The sequence below is a fragment of the Oryx dammah genome, unplaced genomic scaffold (genome assembly GCF_014754425.2).
Source record: "Oryx dammah isolate SB20612 unplaced genomic scaffold, SCBI_Odam_1.1 HiC_scaffold_25, whole genome shotgun sequence".
NCBI classification, from domain to species: domain Eukaryota; kingdom Metazoa; phylum Chordata; class Mammalia; order Artiodactyla; family Bovidae; genus Oryx; species Oryx dammah.
In genome coordinates, this window is record NW_024070209.1 from 105,426,741 (window position 1) to 105,442,416 (window position 15,676).

At 57.0% G+C, this 15,676-nt stretch overlaps 1 protein-coding gene across 2 annotated transcripts in view; it reads left to right on the forward strand.

Annotated features, from left to right (window-relative positions):
• CACNA1B (calcium voltage-gated channel subunit alpha1 B) overlaps positions 1 to 15,676 on the forward strand; it is a 209,669-nt gene that overhangs the window by 81,495 nt on the left and 112,498 nt on the right. For both annotated transcript variants that reach the window (XM_040225675.1, XM_040225676.1), the window contains exons 11-12: positions 4,446 to 4,655; positions 8,584 to 8,696. In XM_040225675.1, coding sequence (XP_040081609.1) covers positions 4,446 to 4,655; positions 8,584 to 8,696 — 323 coding nt within the window. The remainder of the gene's footprint in view (positions 1 to 4,445; positions 4,656 to 8,583; positions 8,697 to 15,676) is intronic.

Consider the following 15,676-nt stretch of genomic DNA (forward strand, 5'->3'; position numbering starts at 1 on the left):
TCGCGGCCTCGAGTTGCGTCTTCTTGGCCTCCCTTGTGTATCTCTCGTGACTTCTGGTCACACGTTTGGCCGCTGTATATTTTTATGGCTGTTACATCTTCTTTGTGAGTCACATGTTTCATCATCACACAGCACCTTCTTTGTCCGTTTACTTCCTCCACTGGACAATTCCTTGTCTGACAGCAAATGTCTTACTTTTCATTACTACCATTATTTTTGGGTTTTAGTTCGCATTGCTTGGTATCTTTGCTTTTCCTTTCATTTTCAACTCTTTATGATATTAAGTATTTTAAATGTTCTTCTTACAAACCGCATGTAACTGAGTTTTGCTTTTTTTTTTTTTTTAACCCAGCCTTGTGGGCTTTGTTCCTAATGGGGGAGTCCAGCCTGTCTCTGCTTAGTGTAAGGGTCGGCATCTGTGGCTTCTTCCTCCTCCTCCTTTGGTGTTTGGGGTCGGTGTTTGATGCTGTGGTCTCTCTTGCCTGCTTTGCCCTTTGACCAGGTTGCTGTTCATCATGCTCTCCCCTCTGCTAATTTCCGATTCTTCCCGTTTCTGTCCCACAAATGATGACCTTCCATCCCTGCTCGCAGAATTAGAAACATCTTTACTGTTTTCATGGGTTCCTACCCTCTTTACCACTGAGATGTAGTATCTCCATAACTGAGTTGCTGTATTTCCCATTTCTCTGCCCCTCCCTCAGCCCAGTAAGTATTGAGGTATTTCCCTCCTTATTCCCCACTCCTGGTGGGAGCTGTCTTGGGGATTTAGTGCTCGGTGTCCCCAGGCCCTGTGGTCACCCCGGGCAGGCGTGGGCCTGCCTCGGCCTGCCCGCCGAGCGGCCTCGTGGGTGCGCTCTCCTCTGCGGCCGCTGGGTCCCACCCGCTTTGCTCTGTCCCGGCTCGCCTGGCTCTTGGCGTTCCGCTAGGCGGCGTGTAGGTGAGTGACTGGATTCTGCACAGGCTCAGGCGTCCTCTGTTGTCCTCCTGACAAGAGAGCTTTTGCTGCTGTGGTTGTTCTCTCTTGTTCTGCGGAGGTCACTGTCCTGTTCCTAGTGACCTGGTTGCAGATGCGGCCCCTCCTGGCATGCCCTCTGCCTGGGGTCTGAAGCCCAGGGGGCCTCTCGGCCTGCAGCTCAGGTCTTCCTACTCGAGGAGTGTTTTTTCCCATTTGTTCAGTTATTTAACCTCCTTTCCTTTTTCTCTTTGCTCCTGGGATTCCGGTTACTTTGTGTTACCTCTTCCTTTGCTCCTTTGTGTCTCTCAGCCTTTTCCTTTGATTTCTTCCTCCTTATATTTCCTGTATATGTTTATCTAAGACATGGCTTTGCGGCATCTTCAGGCTCCTAGTTTGCGTTTTAAAGAGTGAACGTCTTTCCTTTCATCTGCTGAATGACTTGGGAGCAGTTCCATTTTCTCTCTTGGTTTCATTCTGGTTGCTTTGGCTCTGTGCCATATCTGGGATCCTGCAGACTTTGCTCCAAGTCCCCAGCAGAGCCCAAGGGTCTCCTTGCACTCGGGGCCTCAGGTGGTCTGCTTCCCTCGGGTCTGGATATAGGGCCTGGCACCTCCTAGGTTCCCCCCAGCTCCATGCTGGCTGCTGGTTGAGGCCTGATGGGTCCGCCTGCATGGTTTTCCTTAACCCCCAGAACCCCGTGAGACCCCATATCTGTTTCCAGTGAGGACTCTTCAGCTGCGAGGATATGCCAGCCATGTGCCTGTTGGGTGGACAGGGTGCATGTCCACATGCTTGGCGTCCAGTCCATATCACTTCTGCCTCCCATACCAAGGCATGCAGCCGCTAAGCAGGAAGGCGTCCTGCGCTGCCTGCCTGTCACCTGTGATCTATGCCTGTGCCCTGGTGGGGTGGTGGGGGCAGGGGCAGGTCTCAGTTGCCCGGTGTTTCTGTGCCCCACTCAGGGCGGTCGTCGGAGGGATGGTGCTACGCGGGGCTGACGCAGACGTTATGTTGACTAATGATTCCCTGCCTGGGTTAGTGCACAGACCCCACGTGTGCACAGGCACCCACGTCATTCTAAATGGGGCTTAATTCTGCTGTCATTCATAGTTCATTCATTCTCAACTGCCCCCTAGCTTGAAGATGTGTATTTTTTGTGAAAAAAGCCTTTTTATCATGAAGAATACGTGCTGATTAAGTGGAACCTGGAAAACGCACAAAGCCTAGAAGTCCTGACGTTGCAGGTTTCCACCCAAAGCAGGGATTCTCACTGTGACACATTTTCACTTCTACTACAGACCCTTCCTTTCGCCAGAGCTGCTGTGAGCACACAGGCGCTGTGAGCATACAGGCGCTGTGAGCACACGGGCGCTGTGAGCACACAGGCGCTGTGAGCATACACACAGGCACTGTGAGCACACAGGCGCTGTGAGCACACAGGCGCTGTGAGCATACATACAGGCGCTGTGAGCATACAGGCGCTGTGAGCACACCAGCGCTGTGAGCATACATACAGGCGCTGTGAGCACACAGGCGCTGTGAGCATACAGGCGCTGTGAGCACACGGGCGCTGTGAGCACACGGGCGCTGTGAGCATACAGGCGCTGCTCGTGGGAAGGGCCGCCTGTCCTCAGGGACCCAGCCCGGGATACCCTGAGGCCCCGTGGTCCCGGGGTGTGAGAGGACAGCAGCCCTGAGGCCCTCTTTGGGCGGGGCCAGCTGGCCTCATGGGGCTTGTCCAGCAGGGAGTCTCCCTGGAGAGCGTGTTGCTTGTCCTACTGGCCACGTGTGTGCACAAAGTGCTTTCTTGAGTCACATGTTCTCTTGACCTGCCTTCCCAGAGTGGGCCTGTGTGTGATTGCAGGTGTGCGCCTGTGTGAATCTGAGTGTGTCTTGGGAGGGTGTGGTCAGCATTGGGGTGTGCTGGACAGCACGTGTGTGTGTGACTGTTTCTAAATGGCAGTGTCTGGGGATTTTGAGTGTGTGGGTTCCCCAGTGGGTCTGTGCAGGCTCTGCCTATGTGCAGGCCTCTCTGTCTGTACTGGGTCCCTGTCTTCCCTCTTTGCCCCATGGCTGTCTTGGAGGAGGGAGTGGGTGTGTCTGGCTGTGCCCTTGGCATTTTGCAACCCTTGGCAAGGTTGGCCAAGAGGCTGTGTTGGATGAGCCAGAAACGAGCGCCCGGCATTGGCTGGTGGCAGGTCATGGACTGGGAGCTGTGTCCTGGCTCAGCCAGAGGCTGTGCTGGAACAGTGCCTTCCGCAGGTGTGGGTGGGGTGTGGGGGTGGCATCTAGAGTGCTGGGAATTCCCCGTTAGGGCCCTGCTGACCCCAAGGGCTGACTGACAGGTGCTCCTCGGGACCCGCCTTGTATCTGGTGCACAGCGGCTCTCTGTGTGATGTAGCTGCTCCAGAGGCCTCGGCCCATCTTCATTTAGTGAATCCAAGAAGACACCAGCCTGAAAATGCTCTTGAGTCTGCACACACACACCCCTGTGCAAACACGTCCACCATTGTGTAACATGCTCACACGCTTCTTCCCCAGGGACTGCGGCTAGGCCAGGTGTTCAGAGCCGCCTGTGTCTGAGCACTCGGGGGCACTCAGAGCCTCCAGGCACTCATGAAGTCTACTCATGCAGTTGTTACATGGCACCAGGGGTTGGGGGTGCAGAGGGAAGCCCTGCCCCCCAGAGCTCAGTCTGATCTGGGGCTCGGGCAAAGAACAGACTGCGAAGCCCACGCAGTGCAGTTGGTACAAGGATGTGATTGTTGGGGTGCTGAGGCCTGTTACTGGAGCCTAGAGAAGGGTGACCTCGGAGCTGAGAAGGAGCCGGGGGGAAGGCACTCCTCTTGGGGGGCAGTACGGGGGCTGTGGCATGGGAGCGGGAGAGGGCAGTTGGGTCTGGCGGGTGAGTCGGGGTGGAGGAGCAGCTTCCTGGGCAGACTTTCTGGGCTCTGTGGGCCAGAGTCTGCAGCCAGGCCAGACACAGATGAAGGAGCTTCGCTGTGTTCCAAGACAACTCCTAGAAAAGCAGGCGGTCAGTGGCTTTTGGCCCCGGAGCTCTAGAGGGAGAGAGGGCTAGAAGCAGCAGGACTCCCCAGCGGCGCCAGAGATCAGAGTGGCCTGGGAGCGTGGGGACTGCCCTGCTGCGTGGCAGCTGGGGCGCTGGGGACCATTGGCCTGCTTCAGTGCAGGCCTCCCAGCCACGGCCCAGCAGCTATGAAGACCGCCCATGCTCTTGTTTCCCTCATTTGTGAAGCAGGGGTGTGGCCAGGACCCACTCCAGGGGGCACACAATGTTGGTAGTGGGTCTGACACACACGGCGCCTGTGATGGAAACTGGTGCCTTGAGCCAGGCCAGAGCAAGTGTCCTTGTGGGATGGGGGACACATGTCCTGGAGGGTGCGTCTGCAGGGCTCACACTGGCAGAGGGAGAGTGTGTCCTGGGGCCCACTGGTCCCCCACACCCTCAGCGAGCCCCCTGTTCCTGCAGGGTCCCCCTTCGCCCGAGCCAGCCTCAAGAGTGGGAAGACGGAGAGCTCGTCATACTTCCGCAGGAAGGAGAAGATGTTCCGGTTCTTCATCCGGCGCCTGGTGAAGGCCCAGAGCTTCTACTGGGCGGTGCTGTGCGTGGTGGCCCTGAACACGCTGTGCGTGGCCATCGTGCACTACCGGCAGCCCCAGCGGCTCACCACAGCTCTGTGTACGTAGCTGGGCCCCGCCCTCCCGGGGCCCGCCTCCTCTGGAACGCTTCCAGCCCGCAGCCTGTGGCGTTGGGGTGCCCTGGGTAGGACCCCTGTGCTGACCACAGTGCCCCGGGGGTCTCTGCTGGAGGCCTGACTGTGCCCAGGCCTGGGCCCAGGTTCCAGGAGGCTGGGCTGGTCTGGTTGGACCCCTTCCGTCGGTGTAGTGGGAAACTAGTGAGAGGTCTGGGGAACCGGGGTGATGTCTCCTGCCCTAAGGGCTTTCGACCCAGGGACTAAGGGATCCGTCTGCCCTGGATTCCTGAGGAGAAAGAGCCTTGGTTCCCAGGGATCTCCCAGGGCTCTTCTAGTTGTTTCTGTTTTTCTCTTGGTTGGTTGAATCTGGACGTGTCCTCGACCAGGGATTATTGCAAACATGTCCATGAGCCTCAGGACACAGCAGGGGCTCTGGGTCGTGACCTGTCTGGCCCTGGTTATAGTTCCAAGGAAGTGAAGGGCTGAGGCCCCTTCCCAGGGACCAGGTTCCTTCACACCCAAGGGCCCTGCAGGGCGTGCGCAGCAAAAGGGCTTGCTTGTTCGTTTTGCCTCACGAGCGCTCCAGAGACGCTGTATGAATGCTTTCTGTCCTGCGGTCAGGGGCCCCTCCCACCCCTTCCCCAGGGTCAGCCACCTTCAGCCTGCTTATGTTAGTGGCTGATCTGGAAACAGCCTGCTCTGGGCTTCCACACATGCCTCCCTCTCTTCCCTTCCGTCTCCCTCTCCCTGAGTGCGTGCAGCCACCTAGATGCCCAGCAAAGCCTTTCTGCAGAGAAGCCCCCGGCTCCCAGTCCTGGCCCCCGGCAGGCCAGCCGCACGGAGCCTGGGCAGCTCTGACCGGGAGGCCGGGCTGCTGCTGCTGGGCTCTTTTGGGCTGTGGATGGATGGCTCCCGGAGCACCCGAAAATGTGGGTGGGGAGGGCTGTGTTGGGGGCTGGCTCCAGGCTGTTTCCCAGACTTCGGTTGCAGTCCATTGCTGGCATGATGGGAAAGGGCAGAGAGGAGAAGCAGGAGGGGCCCCGGCTGGCTCCCAGGTGGGGAGGGCGGGCTAAGGAACCAAAGTGTGTGCACTGAGCCGGGCGCCCTGCCCCTGATTCACGTGTCCTGGGCCCATGGTTTGGTGTGGGACCTGGCTTGGGACTGAATTCAGTGTCTCCTTGAGTCCTCAGGCTGCGATATCCCACCCTTGGGGGCTGGGCAGGGGCTGGGGAGACAGGGCTTCCTCCTCACTCGGGCAGTGGTGTGGCTGCTCCCTGGGGCTTCCTAGCTAGGCCTTTTCTTCCTACAAGAAGCCAGTGGTACCCAGTCTGTCTTGAGGTTGCTCCTGTTTCCTAGAGATTTGCCCAATGAGTGGGCTGGAGGGGGCCTGCACGGCCTGGTTGCATGTCTGACGTCAGGAGCACGAGGCTGGAAGTGCCTAGGTGCTGGCCGGGCCGCAGGCGTCCCTGGCTGCAAATCTGCCCCCTCACTGCCTCATCTTCTCTGTGGTTTCCTGGAAACACCTGCATTCATCAGCATCCCCCAGGGAAAATGGCTGGAGGGAAGGGTGGCCTCTGCTGGGTCTGGAAGCATCTGCTCAGTGCTGGGCTGAAGCTGAGGTGGGCTGACCCAGCCCGGGAGGGCAGGCCTTGCAGGAGGCAGAGGCAGAAGTGGGGGCTCCCTTTAGGACCAGCTTCATCAGAGCTCACTATGGGGCCCTGGCCTGAGGCTGGCCATGCACCTCGCCGTCCGCCTGTCAAATGCACCACCCCCAAGGCACTAAGGACCCCGAGACTGATGCCCAGATGGTGAAGGGGGCCTGAGAGTGGATGCTGTCATGCCGTGAACCCCTGGGCCTGGCAGGATGGACCTGGCCACCCTCTCCTCTGTCCCTTTGTCCCCACAGTTGCTGTCTTCCTGTTACAGTGCAGACACTGTGTAAGGTAGTTGCTCTGCTCCCCAGCCCATGATCTCCTGGAGGGAAGGGTCAGCTGTCTCTGGGGCCAGCTCAGCGCAGCGCAAGGGCCTGCAGGCTGAATGAGTACTTTAGGAAGGAACATGTGGATGCCCTTTCTTGGCCTCTGAGGGGAGGCTGAGCATATGAAGTTGAGGGTCTCTTCCTTGGGAGAGGAAAGGAGTGGACATGATGTGGAGGCTGTGTTCCAGGTGCCCCGTTTCTTGGAAAGCTTCCCTTTCAGCACTTCCTGGGCTGGTTCCAATAAAGGGCTCCCACTTTGATCTCCTGGGAGCAAGACAGGCCACTGGGTAGCTTCAGCTCCAAGGTCTGGGTGGGGCAGCTAGGGGCCCTGTCTCTGCGGTCTCTCCTTCCAAGACCTGAGCTCCCCTCATGAGGCCCTGGAGTGCAGGGGCCGAGGGGCTCATGTTCCAAGCTGGACTCAGGGCACAGCCTTCATGTGGCTTCTCCAGGAGGGCTGCTGTGCCATCGCCTTACTCATCCTGGGCACGGCTTGGGTACCCTGCTGGCGTTTGGACTGGCTTCAGGGGCCAGGCGGGCGGTGACTGTCCACGTGCCTGGGCCGCCCGCCTGAGGCCTTCCTGGGCCGTATGAGCCATCACACTCCTGTGAGGCACGCTGCTCAGTGGGCAGTGGAACTGCTGTCTTTGCTCCTCTGGGGTCTCAGCTGCTGCAGAGCTGCCTGGGGAGGCCTGTGTGTCTGTGCAGCACGTGGGGGTGTGCACGGAGGGCAGGACGTGCGTGACCCTCTCTTCCACCTTCTGTTTGAACAGAAGCTTCTTGAGGGCCAGTCTCCCGACCAGTCTGGCTGCCGGAGGCCCTGGGGCCACCGGGCGGGTGGCTGCCTGGTGACTGGACCCCTGTGCCCCTGGCCCTCTGTGGGGGCTCTGCCCTTCCTGCTCCACCGCTTCCCTGGCCCCATGCCCGGGTCAGAGGCCACAGTGCCTTTGGCTCACTCTGAAATGATGCACGGATTCCAGCTTTGGGCGGAGGATGAAAAACAGCGACCTTGTTCTGATCCCTGGAATTCCTGGTTTGGCCAGCCAGTCAGGGGCTAAGCTTGGCTGTGTCTCCCGCAGTCTGTGGTCTCAGACAGCTTCTGGACTGTTCTTCTTGCTCTGACCCTGCTTGTTCTCCTCTCAGGCTGGGTTGGAGTAGTGTCTCTGGGCCTTGAATTCCCAGGATGACCCTCGGGTCCAGTGTGGCCTCCCTTCAGCCCTGCGGCAGGGTCAACACCGCCAGTGGCAGGATCCCTGGGCTGAAGTGGGCCCTGCTCACCACGGCCACCTGCCAGGCCCAGCCTGCAGGAAGCTGAAAGCACCACCCCACAGGGGTCTCTGTGTGACTCCCCAGGGCCCCTAGCAAGTGTGGGTGCCTCCTGGGAGACTCGTACTGTGGGGGTCTGGGGGTGTTAGGTGGTAAGGATGCTTGCCTTTAGTGGGGTGAGCCTGTGAACAGAGTTAAAACCAAATATGGTGCTGTGAATTCAAGAGGGTCAGGGAGGTCCTTGCAGAGAAACTGGCGTTCTGGCCCAGGGTCCTCGCAGAGAGACCCCAGTTGCAGTCGGTGTGTGGGTCAGGGAGTGAGACTGAAAGGAGAAGGAAGGCTCCAAGGCCGTCCAGCATCTCCGGGGGGTTGGGTGCCTCCTGCCTGACCACCTGAGTCCCCTGGGAGACTTGGGCCCTTGACCCAGAGCTCACTCCCGAACCTGGTCCTGGGAGCCTGGGCACTCGCCTGCAAGCTGGAAGGAGCACCTCTCTGCGTCACATCCTCTCTGCTCGCCGCTTTGTCCTGGGCTGAGGCTGGAGCTCAGAGCCGCAGACCAGGCCTGGAAGCTGCCCCCTGGATCGGCCCAGAGGTCTGGTGTCCTCCGGTCTGGACTGAGCCAGGCGGGAGGAGGCTGCGAGCTAATCCCCCTCTTCTCCGGCTTCTCCTAGACTTTGCAGAGTTTGTTTTCCTGGGTCTCTTCCTCACAGAGATGTCCCTGAAGATGTATGGCCTGGGGCCCAGGAGCTACTTCCGGTCATCCTTCAACTGCTTTGATTTTGGGGTGAGTAAGCCTCCTCATCAGGGATGCCTGCTGTGGGTCCAGGTGGGCCCCCCATGTCCTGGCCTGAGAGCACATGCAGCCCGCCCCCACGATGGCATACCCAGTGTGAGCTGGGGTCTGGAGCACAGTCCCTGGGTTGGGGGACTGATGCTGCCGGTCGGAAAGGCAGCCTGCCGACAGGGGAGGCCTGTCCTGGTCCGGTCCTTACCGGTGCGGGTGTCGGCCACGGGGCAGCCTCATTCCCGTCCTGACCTGTCTGTGGTCCCAAGATCAGCTCAAGCCTCTGTGGCCTCCTCTGTGCTTGGTAGGTGATCTTTTAAATGTGCTGCTGCTATCCCATGGAGGCTCAAGGAGGCTGTGGTCCTGACCCCATCCTGCAGGTCTGGCCTGGGCAGGCCTGGACACACGTACCAGATTTTCCTGGGAGGCCGGAGGGGAGCAGTGGTCCCGGGTCCCTTCAGCAGCCTCTGCAGTGCGGGAGACCTGGAAGGCAGGTGCTTCTGAGGCTCACTGTGGACGAACACGGGCCCTGGGCAGCGTGGAAGCCCTTCCCTGGGCCCTGCAGTCGTGCAGGGTGCTGCCCTGTGCTGGCCCCAGAGCCCGAGGATGGGCACTGTCGACGCCTGCGCACGGCGGAGTTCTGACCTGGTGGAGGGCCTGAGTGGGAAGTGGCCAGGCCTCAGCCCAGGGAGGCCTTGCCCTTCTGCAGCCTTCTCAGTAGCCAGGCAGGGAGGCTGGACCTTGGGCAAAGGGAAGCTTCGACCTGAAATGGAGTTTGCCTTTCCCTCTCCGTGACGTGGCGCAGCCGACAGACACGGTCCGTGAGCGTGTCGGGTCCTCACGACTCACGTGACACGTGAGTGACTGGGGACACTGCGATGGGCCCAGGGCTGCCCAGCTCGTATGCAGGACGGTCCGCGCTGGAGCCCGGGGCGGTGGCCGCACACCTGCCACACTGCCTGCGCTCGGGCGGGGAAGGCAGCGACCGCCTCTGCGCTCTCGGGACACGGCGCCTGTGGCCTGGGTGGACGGTTGGGAGCGAGCCAGCGCTTCTGCTGCTTTGCCTCTTGGTTACAAAGGAAAAGAGAAGGCTTGGCAGATGTAGGCAGAGGGGACCCAGTCGGGGAGGAGCCTTCAGAGTGAGGGTCATCTGGGAACCAGCTAGGTCCCGGGATAGGGAACAATTTGCATATAAGCTAACAATCACTCCAGAACTGATCAGCTTAAAACAAGTATCTATTACCTCACAGTTCCTAAGGGTCAGGGGTCCAGGTGTGGCTTGACAGGGTACCTGTGGCCTGGGGTCCCTCACGAGGTCACAGTCCAGCTGAAGCCAGGGGTGCAGCTAGCCTGAGGCTTGATTAGGACTGGAGGCTTACATTCAGGACCACTAGAGACTGTTGAAAGGACTGGCTTGTGATGGGTGGCCGGCCGTGCCCCCAGAGCCACGGCCTCTCCGTGAGCTGCTCGCGTGTCCTCACCACGCCGTAACTCACAACACGAGCGCCAGACAGAGGCTGCAGAAAGCAGTCGCAGGGGAAAGAGCTGCCAGCGGTGCTACTGTATCTGTCAGGAGGGAGTCAACAGGCCAGCCCACCTTTCATGGGGAAGAATGTCACCAGGAGCCGGGGGTCTGTGCGGGCCGTCCTCGAGGCTGCCTGCCATGGTCTGCTGACCCAGCTTCTTCCTGTGTGAGATACACTCACCCGCGCTCCCTGCACCCTGCCTCACCCTACTGCAGCATCAGCTCAGAGGCAGAATCTCATCATCCGAATTGGACCCAGGTCTGGTTGAGGCGCCACAGTTTCTCTAGACCTTAGAGCCACGAAGCGCGAGAGACAAGGTACCCAGCCCCACGCCCTGCACACAGCGCAGCTGCTCTGCACCTCCCTGTTCACCACGGGGACACTGGACATACGCAAGGGCTGGTTGGGCTCCAGCAAGCATTGGGAGAATCTCCGATGAGTCCTCAGGCCTAGGAGCTCCCGGGGGCCCCTTTCCTAGTTCTGGCCCAGGTGCCTCCTGGGGCCCCTTCCCGCTGCCTGGCCTGGGAGCCTCTGAGTCTTCTTTTTAGCTCTAGATCTGGGCGCCCCCTGGGGCCCCTTTCCTGGTTCTGGGTCTGGGATTGAAACCACTTACCTCAGATTGGGACTTGAACCCAAGTGCTGGACTCAAACCCAACCAAAACCCATAGTACCTGGTTTTAGGACCTAATGAAGCTCAGGTTCTTGATGTATCATCACAGAAAGAATTCAGTGAGAGACAGAGTGATAGGTAAGAAGTGGATTTGTTCAGATTCAGAGAGAAACACACTCTACAGTGTGGGCCATCACACAGGGAGAGTGTGCCCAGAAAACTGGTGTGCTTGGCTTTTATAGGCTGGCAACTTCATATGCTAATGGGTGGGAGAATTATTCCAACTTTGGGAAGGAGTGGAGATCTCCAGGATTTGGGCCTCCACCCACTCCTTGGTCTTTGGACAGTGCTTTGGAGCTGTCGTGGCACCTCTGGGTGTGTCATTTCACCTGCCGATTGAGATCAAGGCTTCGTCTTGTCTGACTTCTTGGTCCCATTTGATTCTAATTGGTTTATGTTGTGTCCATGAGCTATGTACGCCATTCTTTCAAAAGTTGTGGCCTGCCCCTTTCCCTTCTGTCACTGGGCGCCCCCTGGTCCCCTTTCCTAGCTCTATTTCTGGGCGCCCCCTGGTCCCCTTTCCTTGCTCTATTTCTGGGCGCCCCCTGGTCTCCTTTCCTTGCTCTATTTCTGGGTGCCCCCTGGTCCCCTTTCCTTGCTCTATTTCTGGGCACCCCCTGGTCCCCTTTCCTTGCTCTATTTCTGGGCGCCCCCTGGTCCCCTTTCCTTGTTTTAGGTCTGGGAGCCCCTGGTCTTCTTTCCTTAAAAGTGGTAAGCATTCTAGCTGAGGTTTCTTGACCTGCTTCATATTTCGTGGAATTTGGGGAATCCAAAAGCCCCAGTCTGTTCTCTGCACTCTGGCCCTAGCTGGTGGTGCTTCTGCGCATCTAACCCTTTAGCAGTGGGGTGTGTCTTCCTATGTTTGCCCCTGTTGGACGGAAGCCGTGCCTACAGCACTCTTAGAGATCAGCCTCCTTGGCCTGAGCTGCTGCTGAAATGGCCAAAGTCAACACCGTTCCACGTCCCGGAGAGGACAGGACTTGGGCCCATTTGGAGTCTCACCTTATGTCCCCTTGAAAGGCTAGAAGGTCGCGGAATGTGCTCCGAGACCCGCCTCTCATCTTCTGGGATGCCGCATACCTGGTGCTGTTGTGCCCTTGGCTTCACTTTTAGGCCGCGCCCTCTCTCTCTTTTTAAAAAGGTTACTTATTTTCAGTTGAAGGCTAATTGTTTTACAATACTGTGTTTGTTTCTTCCACACATCAACGTGAATCAGCCGTTAAGTATGCATGTGTCCCCTTCCTTTTGCACCTCCGTCCCACCTCCCGCCCTGTCCCGCCCGTCTGGTTGTCACAGAGCCCCAGTCTGCGTTCCCTGAGTCACACAGCAAATCCCCACTGGCTATGTTTTACATATGGGAATGTATATGTTGCCATTCTACTCTCTCCGTACAGGACATCCTCTCCTTCCCGCCACCCTGCCCCATGTCCATGCCGTTGTTCAGTCACTCCGTCATGTCCGACTCTTTGTGACCCCATGGACTCCAGCACACCAGGCTTCCCTGTCCTTCACTATCTCCCAGAGTTTTCTCAAACTCATGTGCATTGAGTTGATGATAACATCCAACCATCTCATCCTCTGTTTCCCCCGTCTGCCCTTGATCTTTCCCAGAATCAGGATCTTTTCCAACGATTCAGCTCTTCCCATCAGCTGGCCAAAGTATTAAAGCTTCAGCTTCAGCATCAGTCCTTCCAATGAATATTCTGTGTTGATTTCCTTCAGGATTGACTGGTTTGATCTCCTTGCTGTCCAAGGGGCTCTCAAGAGTATTCTCCAGCACCACAGTTGAAAAGCATCAATTATTCAAAGCTCAGCCTTCTTTATGGTTCAACTCTCACATCCATACATGACTACTGGAAAAACCATAGCTTTGGGTTTGTTGGCAAGTGATGCCTCTGCTTTTTAATATGCTGTCTAGGTTTGTCATAGCTTTTCTTCCAGGGAGCAAGCGTCTTTTAATTTAATGGCTGTAGTCACCATCTGCAGAACTTCCCTGATAGCTCAGTTAGTAAAGAATCCATCTGCAACGCAGGAGACCCTGGTTCAATTCCTGGGTTAGGAAGATCTGCTGGAGAAGGGATAAGCTACTCGCTCCAGCTTTCTTGGGCTTCCCTTGTGACTTGGCTGGTAAAGAATCTGCCTGCAATGTGGGAAACCTGGGTTTGAGCCCTGGGTTTGGAAGATCCCCTGAATAAGGGGAAGGTTGCCCACTCCATATTCTGGCCTGGAGAATTCCATGGACTGTATAGTTCATGGGGTTGCAAGGAGTTGAGCATGACTGAGCAACTTTGACTTGCACCGTCTGCAATGATTTTGGAGCCCAAGAAAAAGAGTCTGTCACTGTTTGCATTTTTTCTTCCATCTATCTGCCATGAAGTGATGGGACTGGATGCCATGATCTTTGCTTTTTGAATGTTGAGTTTTAAGCCAGCTTTTCACTCCCTCTCTCTCATCACAAGGCTCTTTAGTTCCTCTTCGCTTTCTGTCATTTGTGCTCATTTCACATGCTGGCAAGATAATGCTCAAAATCCTTCAAGCTAGGCTTCAACAGTATGTGAATGAAGAACTTCTAAATGTACCGGCTGAATTTAGAACAGGCAGAGGAACCAGAGGTCAAATCGGCAACATCCGCTGGGTCAGAAAGACATCTGCTGCATTAACTGTCAGCCCAGTTCAGTTCAGGTGCTCGGTCGTGGCCGGCTCTTTGCAACCCCGTGGACTGTAGCAACCCAGGCTTCCCTGCCCTTCGCCAACTCCTGCAGCTTACCCAAACTCATGTCCATCGAGTTGGTGATGACATCCAACCATCTCATCCTCTGTCGTCCCCTTCTCCTCCTGCCTTCAGTCTTTCCCAGCATCAGGGTCTTTTCCAATGAGTCAGTTCTTCACATCAGGTGACCAAAGTATTGGAGTTTCAGCTTCAGCATCAGTCCTTCCAATGAATATTCAGGACTAATCTTTAGGATGGACTGGTTGGATCTCCTTGCAGTCCAAGGGACTCTCAAGAGTCTTCTCCAACACCACAGTTCAAAAGCATCAGCTCTTCGGCTCTCAGCTTTCCTCATGGTCCCACTCTCACATCCATACATGACTACTGGAAAAACCATAGCTTTGACTAGACAGACCTTTGTTGGCAAAGAAATGGTTCTGCTTTATAATATGCTGTCTAGGTTGGTCATTGACTATGGTAAAGCCTTTGACTGTGTGGATCACAACAAACTGTGGAAAATTCTTAAAGAGATGGGAATATCAGACCACTTCACCTGCCTCCTGAGAAATCTGTATGCAGATCAAGAAGCAACAGTTAGAATCAGACATGGAAAAATAGACTGTTTCAAAATTGGGAAAGGAGTACGTCAGGCTGTATATTGTTACTCTGCTTGTTTAATGCATATGCAGAGGGGTGGTGTTTTACTCACCAAGTCGTGTCTGACTCTTGCAACCCATGGACTGCAGCCCACCAGGCTCCTCTGCCCGTGGGATTTCCCAGGCAAGAAGCCTGGAGTGGGTTGCCATTTCCTTCTGCCTGTATGCAGAGTACACCGTGCAGAATGCTGGGTTGGATGAATCAGAGGCTGGAATGAAGCTTGCCGGGGGAAACAACAGCTTCAGATGTGCGGGTGACACAGCGCCCTCAGGTCCGCTCTGTCTGCATTGCCGCTGCTGCCTGGGATAGGCTCATCAGTGCCAGCTCTCTAGATTCTATTTATGCTTGTATTAATATAGGGTATTCTCTCTCTTTCTGACTTACTTCATTCCATACAATAGGCTCTCGATTCATCCACCTCATTAGCACTGACTCAAATGGCATGCCATCTCTAGACGAGGCCTCATTTGTTCTGGAGCGGCTGAGCAGTTTCCAAACTAGCCACGTGTGGCCGCTCTTGACCCAGCAGCGCTTCCCTCAGCCCCGCTCCTCTTGGCTGGGTGGGCAGGGGCAGCAGCACGCGCTGCGTGGACGCATCCCGGCCGGAGCTCCAGCGCGGGGGCGTGTCCCCTGCTGTCCAGGTGGCTGTGGGCGCCGTGGGCTCTCTGCCTGCTCCCCTTGTAGCCTCCCGTGACTCCCCTCGCCCTGCTGCAGACCTTGCCGCCGGAGTCTTCAGAGTCCGGAATCCTTGAAGGGATGTGCTCAGGGTGGGTGAGGCGCTCACTCACGTGCTGCTCCGAGCCGCTCCCTGACTCCAGAGCCACTCCTGCCTCGGGCTTTCTAGTTCAGCAGCACTGTGCGCCTGCTTCCAGAGTTGATGCTGACTTCCCTTTCTGGGTATCAGTTTACGCCAGGGTTTGGTGCCTTAAAGCAGCCAGCGTCTGTCCTCTCATTCTGGCGGGCTGGCAGTCGGGTTGTGGCTCACTGGGTCCCTCGTGAGGTTCTGGGAGCTCCTTCCAAGCTCGTGCTCGTGGCTGCTGACAGACCTCCGGAAGACATTCTCCAGGCCCACTCTGGTGGCTGCTGGTCACGTGGGCCTCTGCTCAGGCTGGACCCCTGTCCTCAGAGGGCTGAGGGCACCAAGGCCAAGCCCCGGTCTTCCCGTAACTCCTCTCGGAGATGCCAGCCTATCATGTTTGTTGGGCTCTGTTTGCTAAAGTGGCTCACTAGGTCCAAGCTACCTTCCAGGGGACAGAGGTGGACAAGGGGGTGAACCCCAGGCAGTGGGACCGTTGGGGACTACCTGAAAGGCCACCTAAATTATAAACCAAGCTGAGCGGATTTTGAGGATTAATGTAAAATAGGAGATATATTGGGAGACTGACAACGGGAAGAAAGGAGATTTAGAAAATGACAG